The 10,014-nt window shown below is 39.5% G+C and overlaps 1 protein-coding gene across 1 annotated transcript; it reads right to left on the bottom strand.

Moving 5' to 3' along the window:
- Window positions 1–6,608: 6,608 nt before the first annotated feature.
- Window positions 6,609–7,845, bottom strand: LOC114688229 (nucleophosmin-like). The gene has a single exon (XM_037201759.1). The coding sequence runs from the start codon at window positions 7,759–7,761 to the stop codon at window positions 6,886–6,888; it is 876 nt and encodes a 291-aa protein (XP_037057654.1). The 5' UTR covers window positions 7,762–7,845; the 3' UTR covers window positions 6,609–6,885.
- Between the last annotated feature and the right edge of the window lie 2,169 nt (window positions 7,846–10,014).

Below are 10,014 nucleotides of genomic sequence, written 5' to 3'. Positions count from 1 at the left end.
CAGACAAGGAGTTTTTTAAAAACAAACAAACAAACAAACAAACAAACAATACTGTCTTGCCACTGTACTCATAAAAAAGAATAGAGTCTCTACAGTACAGGAAAAAGACCATTCCAGGTAAAGTGAATCAGAAAGAAGAAAATTGCACTCTAATCAATGAACATGGACGAAGAAATTCTCAAGTAAATACTGGCAAACAGGTCTCAACAGCACATCAAAAAGATCAGTCCCTATACACAAGATCACTTTATTACAGGGATGTAAGGCTGGTTCAACATATGCAAATAAATCAAGTATAATATGTCACATAAATATATGCTAGGATAAAAATTGTAGGCTCATTGAAAAAGATGGAGAAAAGGTCTTGAACAATGTCCAGCATCCCTTCAGAGAAAGCAAACAAAGAAACAAAAAAACTCCCTTGAAAAATTAAAAGGACATTTCTTGACAAAATAACTTTGTATAAGACAAAACATGGACAACATTGTACTATATGGAAAGAAACTCAAAGCATTCCCACTAAATTCAGAAGAGGAACCAAGTATGGTGGTGCTTTCCAGAATTAATGAGCAAATAAAAAAATAGATCAATAATATGACCAGAGGCCAATTAGACAGAGACAACTTCTCAATTTAGTTTCTCTTTTTTTCTTGTATCTCTGCTTTGTGTCAAGTTGAAAATCTAAGCTACACGATGGGTGGGTAGGGTGTTCAGTTCAGGCCTTTCAGTTTTTACACAACATATACTCCTAGGTCTTCCTGAACTTTTAGTAGTTCAGAAGCACCTCAATATTTCATCAATTTGTTCTCACATATTCATGTGTGGCCTTGTACAAAGTACTGAAAGAAATGTGTTCACTCAGGTCACGGATAGAAAGAAAACTTGTTAACTACTCAACATGATGAGATGCTATAACTATTGAAGGAGTAGTCAAACTCCTGGCCCAGCATCTGTCTGATTTTCCTCAGATGCCTTCTGCTGAGTGCAGTGTTGATTGTCACCCTGGATTCAGAAAAATCCATCAAGAAGGAATGGCAGCCTGCTGTTTTGATTGCACCCCCTGCCCAGCAAATGAGATTTCCAATGAGACAGGTAAGTGTTTACTGCAGGGAGAAATCCTTCAGACTGACTGACTTCTGCTATCCACACTGCACTTTTAAAAGGGTCTGGAAGGGTGTTGCACTGCTCTGTGTTATTCACTAGAGAAGACTGCTCAGACATAGGTTTAAGCCAAATAAAGTCATCATTAGCTGGATGTCAACTACAGTTGATGTTCAGGACCCCAGTGTAGCACTGAGCCTCTCTCAGGGTGAGATTTGAAACAAAAGAACCATGTTCTGGGTTGACATACTTCAGTTACCAAGAACAGTGAGCCAAAAGTAGATCCATAGAAGCTAAAATGCAAAGTTAGTACATTTTGAGACTTTCCCAGAACTATAAGGACTATGATGGATTAGGCCTTTGCTTCAGTTTGGCAGGTTGTGCTGCTAGGTGGTGAGTTTTATAGTCTGAGTGGTACTTCTACATGGAGTCAGTTGAGCTAGGGAGGGTCTGTGGACCTACTAAGTTCTGTGGCCCTTTTAGAGCACAAATAAAATCTATTTCTTTCCTAAGTTTGCTTTACAAGTATATGATCAATAAAAATTTCCTTATAAATAACAACCTGTGCCTTCACATACACTTTTGACTCAGTGTAAAATCATTGCTGGTAGTATCTTGTAAAAGAAAGTGTTTTGAAAAATCAAACAGCACTGTGAGGGAATTCTACACTATATCTGTCTGATGATTGTATCCCTGTAAAGGTACATGTAGAATAGATTGTAGCCACAAGTCTTTGTAAATAGTTGGTTATTCATTTATCCTCCTTGAATATATCTATGTGTTTCTGTGTGATTTATGTGCAGGAGATTGGGGAGGCCAAAATAGTGCATACAAGCCCCTGGAACTCGAGTTACAGACAGGTATAAGCTTCCTCATGGATGCTGAGTCCAAACCCTTGTTCTCTGCAGAGGTGTAAGCACTCTTAACTGTTGAGTCATCTCCTGCCACTGAAGTCATGAATCCTACACAACTTGTTCTTGCCACTGCCCACAAACATTGCTGACAAAGAAAGGTATTGAGTCATGTAGCAGGAATCTTAGAAGGTCTTATTAATAAAATCAATCCTGAAGCCAGATATTGTGGTGAACGCTGGAAGATCAGAGAAGCAGAACAAGGAACAGCTATTTTACCTTGCCAGTTCCTCAGCTGATCCTGTTTCCTCAGGCTGGATGCCTCTTAGTCCTCATCCAGAATTGGTCTCAGTTGAACTGGAGCTCAAAAAAAGCCTAAAAGCTTAACCAGCCAAATGCTTCTAGTTTCTGGTCTTCACGCCTTATATATCTTTGTGCTTTCTGCCATCACTCCCTGGGATTAAAGTCTCACTTCTTGGGATTAAAGGCGTGTGTCACTATGCCTGGCTGTTTCCAATGTGGCCTTGAACTTACAGAGATCCAGAGAGATTTCTACCTCTGGAATGCTAGGATTAAAGGCATATGTTCCACCATTTTCTAGCCTTTGTATCTAGTGGCTGTTCCGTTCTCTGACTCCAGGTAAGTTTATTAAGGTCCACAATATTTTGGGGAACACAATACCACCACAGAGTCACCATATATTGGAATGGTAAATAAGTATTGTGTGGTGGTGGGCATGCTTTTTATACAGCATTAGATGAATTGTTAGTATTTTGTGTTGTCATTTAGCTGACAGGTATGTGGGGAAGACAGCATGAAGATGTGAATTCAGGGTGGTACCATAAGGCTGCAATGGGAGCCTGCTAAGGAAACTTTGGGAGGATGCAAGTGCTGTTACTTCCATGTGAGGGAGATTCTCACAGAAGTGACACTTTAATCCAGAGAGTGATGGCAGAAAGCACAAATCAAAACAACTCTGAGATACCACCTTACTCCTGTCAAAATGACTAAGATCAAAAACACTGAAGACACTTTATGCTGGAGAGGATGTGGATCTAGGGAAACTCTCCTCCACTGCGGGTGGGAATGCAAGCTTGTACAACCACTTTGGAAATCAATATGGTGCTTTCTTAGAAAATTGGCAATAAATCTTCCCCAAGATCCAGGTATACCACTCTTGGGCATATACACAAGAAATGCTCAATCATACCACAAGAACACTTGCTCAGCTATGTTCATATCAGCACTGTTTGTAATAGCCAAAACCTGAAAACAACCTAGATGCCCTTCAACTGAAAAATGGATAATTGTGGCACATATACACAATGGAATACTACTCAGCAGAGAAAAAACAATGACATCATGAGGCTTGCAGGCAAATGGATGGATCTAAAAAAAATCATCCTGAGTGAGGTAACCCAGACTCAGAAAGACAAATATGGTATGTACTCACTCATAGGAGGATACTAGACGTGGAACAAGGATGTCTGGACTACTGCTCACATCACCCAGCAGGCTACCTGGAAAACAGGACACCAAGAAAGACAGGAGGATTGCACAACGACGGAGAAATGGCTGAGACCTACATGAACAATCTGGACATGAATGGGAATAATGAAGGGTGAGGGTAGAGGGAAAGAGAGCCTGTGGGAACAGGAGATCCCAGCTGGATCAAGAACAGAGAGGGAGAACAAGGAATAGGAGACCATGGTAAATAAAGAACACATGAGAAAAGGAAGAAACAAAGTGCTAGAGAGGCCCACAGAAATCCACAAAGATACCCCCACTATAGACTGCTGGCAATGGTCGAGAGACAGCTGGAGCTGACCTACTCTGGTGATGGGATGGCCAAACACCCTAATAGTCATGCCAGAAACCTCATCCAATGACTGACGGATATGGATGCAGAGATCCAAGGCTAGGCATCCGGGTGGAGCACCGGGAGTCTAATCAGCAAGAAAGAGGAGGGTTTATATGAGTGAGAATTGTTGAAACCAAGGTTGGATAAAGCACAGGGACAAATAGCCAAACGAATGGAAACACATGAACTATGAACCAAAGGCTGAGGGGCCCCCAACTGGATCAGGCCCTCTGAATAGGTGAGACAGTTGATAGGCTTGATCTGTTTGGGAGGCATCCAGGCAGTGGGACTGGTCCTGTGCTCATTGCATGAGCTGGCTCTTTGAAACCTGGAGCTTATGCAGGGACACTTGGCTCAGTCTGGGAGGAGGGGACTGGACCTGCCTGGACTGAGTCTACCAGGTCGATCTCAGTCCTCCGGGGAGGCTTTGCCCTGGAGGAGGTGCGAATGGGAGGTGGGCTGGGAGGAAGGGGAGGGGAGCAGGAGTGGGGAGAACAAGGGAATCCGTGGCTGATATATAGAACTGAATGGTATTGTAAAATAAAAGAAAAGAAGAAAATTATAATTTCAAAAATAAAAAAAGAGTCTGAGGCAGGAGGATTGCCACAAGTTTAAGGCCAACTACATATTCAGTTCCAGGCCAGTTTGGGCTAAATAAGTAAATAAATAAATAAAATTAGAAAATAAAAAAATTAATTGTAGATGCATAAATTTATTTATCATAATTACCATGACTACAAAAGGCTAGAAGTTATGCACCTAGCATTATTTTCCATCACACTAATTTTGTGTGTTCCAACTTTGATTGGATTTTAATTTTTTCTCAATATTAGGAAGATGGTAAATTAATGTCTAATAGTTGCAAAATATGACTACCATCTGACTAAAGCAGATTAATCTACATAGGCATATGTTGATGCACACTATAGAATCTTAGATGCATAGGGGTTAATTTCCCTGTAAAGTAATAATGGCACTTTCTCTGACTGTGTATGAGAATGCTTTTCATTAACACTAATTTAAAAATAAGGTTTACTTAATATGTCCAAGTTGCATTGCATTAGTTAGGTGTGCATTTGTATATTAATAACATGAAACAATTTATGCTTTAGAAGAATATGAAAACTCAGATTTTAAGATTTTGTTTGTTTTACTGTGGATATTTTCTTTTTTTAGTTTTTTTTCAAATTAAAGGACATAAATATCTGCTTACTGGTTATTTGAAATCAGTTTTACAATGTAACATTTATTTTACATAATTACACTATGTCATACTGAAGCTGTAAAATAGCACAAACTTTTAGTTGTACAAGGTATATTGACCAATTATCAAAACTGTATTTTTCAGAAATGGCACAGATTTCCTGCATGTTTTAAAACTATTTGCAGTAATTTCTTTAAGTTTTGCATGTGTTATCAGTAATATTTATACATGTTCATTTATTATCATGACATCAGTTTCTGTTTATGGTGTAGAAGATGATAATTCATCATATTTAAAAATGTGCAGCAATTAAACCATGGAATGTAACATGTCCTCCTTTCTTTTTTTTTCTTTTTCTTTTGGTTTTTGGTTTTATTTTTCGGTTTCTCTGTGTAGCTTTGCACCTTTCCTGAAACTTGCTTTGTAGACCAGGCTAGCCTCGAACTCACAGAGATCTGCCTGACTCTGCCTTCCGAGTGCTGGGAGTAAAGGCATGCACCACCCCTGCCCGGCGACATGTCCTCCTTTTTACTTTAATCATATTAATTGTCCAGTTTAGTACAAGTCATGTGCAATAAGAACCAAGCATCTTGGTGGTTCATGCCTTTAATCAGAGCATTTGTAAAGCACAGACAGGTGAACCTATGTTTTCAAGGCAAGCATGGTCTACAGAGAAATTCTAGAACATTAAATAAATATATTGAGTATTCTTCTAGAAACATCTTTTTAGATTCTCTTACTTTATAAGTAGAACTAGTAATACAATATAGTTTGGAAATAACTTTTAGTGCAAATTCATACATAATATTTGGGGAGGATATATACTACTCTTGGGTTGCCCACAGTGTGCTTGTTTCTTGGTTCCCAGGAGAACAAAATGTCAAGCTGTAAGCCTGTGTGCTCACAATGAGATGGAGAACCATCATGCCATTCAGTTTTGCATTGATGTGTACATAGTGCATATAAATACAAAGGAGTCCTTATTTGTATCATATGGTCTCTGTAGATGTAAAAAGGCTTTTAAAAATAATATAGTTTTATTAAAATTGTCTGCTCAAAATATTGAGCCTCATATCCCATTGGTTGGTAGAAAATAGGAGGTTTCTGGGCCAGAATGCTCATATTTTGAAGACATTTTGAAAGTATTGTTTCTTGTGAGTGGGTTATTGAAGGGTACAGTGTGGAGAGTGGACAAAAAGTGCTTTCTGTAAACGTCCTCTATCTAGAGCATTGCAAGTGAGCAGGTGCATTAAATATAGAGTTATGATGTCATTTAACTTCAGAATATCTCTATTTACTTTTTTTCCATGTTACCTGTCTATTATTGAAAGTTGGGTATTGAACTCATCTACCATCTCTGTCCTAAGGTTGATCTGTCCTTTTAAATCTAAGACTGTCTCATCAGTGAAGTTGGGGAATCCTGTATTTGATGTCTATTTGATCAGCATTCTTATACCCTGTTGTTGGATTTTTTCCCTTAGTGACTAGAAAGGACACTTCACTGCCTCTTCTGAATAGGTTTTGTTGGATGTCTGTTTTGTCACATTTTTTTTTTACTTTATTAAAATACTGAGTTAATTTCACATGTATATTTGTCTCCCTACCATTTCCACATCTGACCACCACTATTACTATGTCCTATCATAACATTCCATACATACTTAAAACCAAGTAAAGGGTGGAGTTCCATCCTTGAATACTAAACAGGCATTTTAGACAACACATTCTTGGCAATGGAACCTGGACAACATTTATCAAACACAGTAGGGAAAGTTCTCACTTTGCATTATAAAAAGGACAGCCAGATATATCAACTGTTACAGAAATTAAGTAAGACGGAATTATTTCAAACTGTTTAAACCATTTTCTTAAAGAGACTTCCTCCACTGCCAGAGATCTTGAATAGCCTCCTGGTCAGTCATCCGGAAGCAATTCTTCACATAATTAATGAACTTGGCTTCCACTTTGGGAAGAGAACCATCTTTTTCTATACTTGCTTGCATTTTTGCCTTAATGTTTTCTACAGAACTAGGTCCTTTTGGTGTTTTAGGAGTCTTTTCCTGTTTTTTGAAAGACTCTTGACCCTTTGATCTTGGTGTTGATGGTTTTAAGTCTTTTCCATTTTGGTTTGATTTTTGTGCATTTTTGGATGGGGTATCTCGTACAGATTTCTTCACTTTTTCTTCAGCTTCCTCATCATCAAAATCATCATCATCATCTTCATCATCCTCATCATCTTCATCGTCATCCTCATCATCCTCGTCAAGTTTTACTTTTTTCTGCGGAACCTTGTTACCACCTCCAGGAGCAGATCGTTTTCCAGACATACTTAAAAGTTTTACATCCTCCTCATCTTCATCTTCATCTTCTGACTCTGCATCTTCCTCTACAGCTACTAGGTGCTGTCCACTGATGTGCACAGGCCCTGAACCACACTTCAACCTTAAGACCACAGGTGGTGTAATTTCAAAGCCCCCAAGAGAAACTGTTGGTTGTATAGACATTTTCAAAGTTGCCAGTGTTACTTTAATTGGACTGCCTTCATAGTTCATTGCTTCTGCCTCTACGATGTACAATTCGTCTTTTGCCCCTGCCCCTAAACTAACCGTTCTTAGTGATAACTGGTGCTCATTCTCATCATTATCCACCTTAAAGTGATAATCCTTGTCAGCTTTTAGTTCACAACAGAAAAGGTAGTTCTGAGGCCTGAGAGGGTTCATGTCCATGTCCATGGAGTCTTCCATGAGGTGGAGGCGCGCACTTCGGTGTGAGAGAAGTCGGACGGAGGGAACTGCCCACTGCTCTGCAGAACAGACACGCAGGACGGAATCACGCCAGGGGGCTGTTTTGTCACATTTTAAGATAATTGTGCCTACTTAGATTTGTGGGGATGGTCTGGTTTTTGTTTTGTTTTGTTTTCAGTACATCCTGACTGCAGTTTTCCTTCCCTGCATTCCTCCCAGTCCCCCTCTTTCCCTCTCTCCCCAGATCCACTCCTCCTCCATTTCCCTTCAGAAAAGAGCAGGCCTCCCAGGGATATCACCCAATAGGACATAACAAGATACAATAAGACTAAGCACAAACCCTCATATCGTGGCTGGGATAGGCAACAAAAACAGCAAGCTAACAACTGTTATATGTATGCAGAGAACCTAGTACAGACACATACAAGCTTTGTTATGGCTGCATCAGTTTCTGTGAGCCTCTGTGAATCTTGCTTAGTTGACTCTGTAGAACTGTTTTCATGGTGTTCTTGATCCCTTTGGATCCTAAAATTCTTCTTCCACTCTTCCATGGAGGTCTCCAAGCTCCAAGGAGAGGGACACAATGGAGATCTTCAGTTTGGGCTCGCTCTCTCACTGCCTAATGTTTAGCTATGTGTCTGCATCTGCTCCCATCAGCTGACAGTGAAGGAATTTCTGATGACAATCGGACGGGGCACCATCTATGAATATAGGGGAATACCACTAAGAATCATTATACTGATTGTCTATTATAGATCTCTGGGCTATCAGAGATAACCACCAGTTCATAGTCATCTAGACAGTGTCAAGCATGGGCTCCCTGTCCTGGCTTAGGCCTTAAATTAAACAAGTCATTAGCTGTTCAGTACCACAAATTCTGCATCTCCACTCACCTAGAATGTGTGGAAGGCAGAACAAATTGTAGGGGGAAGGTTTTGTGGCTGTGTTGGTGTGCCAGTCCCAGCACTGGAAAGCTGACCTGGTTACTAAAGATGGACAGTTCAGATCCATATCCTCTATTACTAGGAATCTCTCAGGATCACCTTCATAAAATCCAGGGAGCATCTACTGGACTAGGTTGCTCCCACAAATGCACCCCAATTCTAGTCATTTCTCCCAGTACTCTCTCCCTCCATACCTCCCCCACTCCTGTTCAGATGCCCAACCCAACTCCCCACTACTTATGTACCCAAAAATATCTATTCAATTTCCCCTTACCAGAGAGATCCATGTGTCCCACTTAGAGTACTAGTTGTAACTTGGCCTTTCTGGGTTTGTGGACTGTGATTACCATTGACTTAACAACTAATATCTACCTATAAGTGAGTGCATATCATGTTTGTCTTTTGGGGTCCATGGATTACTTTTTTCTAGTTCCATCCATTTGCCTGCAAATTTTATGATGTCACTATTTTTTCTAACAGCCGAATAATACTCCACTGCATAAATCTATACCAAATTTTCTTTATCCATTCTTTGGTTGAGGGACAACTAGACTGTTTTCAGCTTCTGGCTATTGGGAATAAAGGTACAACAAACACAGCTGAGCAAGTATCCTTGTGGTAGGATAGAGCGTCCTTTGGGTACACACCCAAGAGTGGGATAGCTGGGTGTTGAGGTATGTCCATTCCCAGTTTTCTGAGGAACTGCCATATTGATCTCCATAGTTGCTGTACAAGTTTACACTCTCACTAGCAATGGGGGAGTGTTGTCCTTGCTCCACATTCTTGCCAGCATGAGCTGTCACTTGTGTTATTGATCTTAGCCATTCTGATAGTGCAAGAAATTTTCAGTTTAGCTCTGTACCCCACTTTTTAATTAGATTATTTGTTTTGTTTTTGTCTAGTTTCTTGGGTTCTTCATATATTTTGTACATTAGCCCATTATCTAAAGTAGAGTTGGTTAAAAAAAAACTTTTCCCATTCTGTTTGTTTTTATTTTAATTTATTATATTTTAGATATTTGATTGTTTTCTAATAAGAGAGAGAAGAAGAGGCCAAGTTTGAGTGGGAGGGGAAGAGGAGAGAACATGGAAGGAGATGGTGGAGGTGAACCTATAATTAGAAAATATTTCATGAAAAAAATCTGTTTTCAATTGGAAAAATTTAAAAAGCAAATAATAGTCCCATTCTATTTGCACTAAATACTAGAAAGATACTTAAACCTGGATTTGGGGAAACAGAAGTATTTGAATTGTAAAAGCCAGTACACTAAGCTTGCATGTGTGTAATTTGTTGTGTGGTATGAATCTTC

The sequence above is a fragment of the Peromyscus leucopus genome, unplaced genomic scaffold (assembly GCF_004664715.2).
Source record: "Peromyscus leucopus breed LL Stock unplaced genomic scaffold, UCI_PerLeu_2.1 scaffold_1341, whole genome shotgun sequence".
Taxonomy (NCBI): Eukaryota; Metazoa; Chordata; class Mammalia; order Rodentia; family Cricetidae; genus Peromyscus; species Peromyscus leucopus.
The sequence above is the reverse complement of the archived record's forward strand: the minus strand, read 5'-3'. Positions and strand labels throughout refer to the sequence as shown.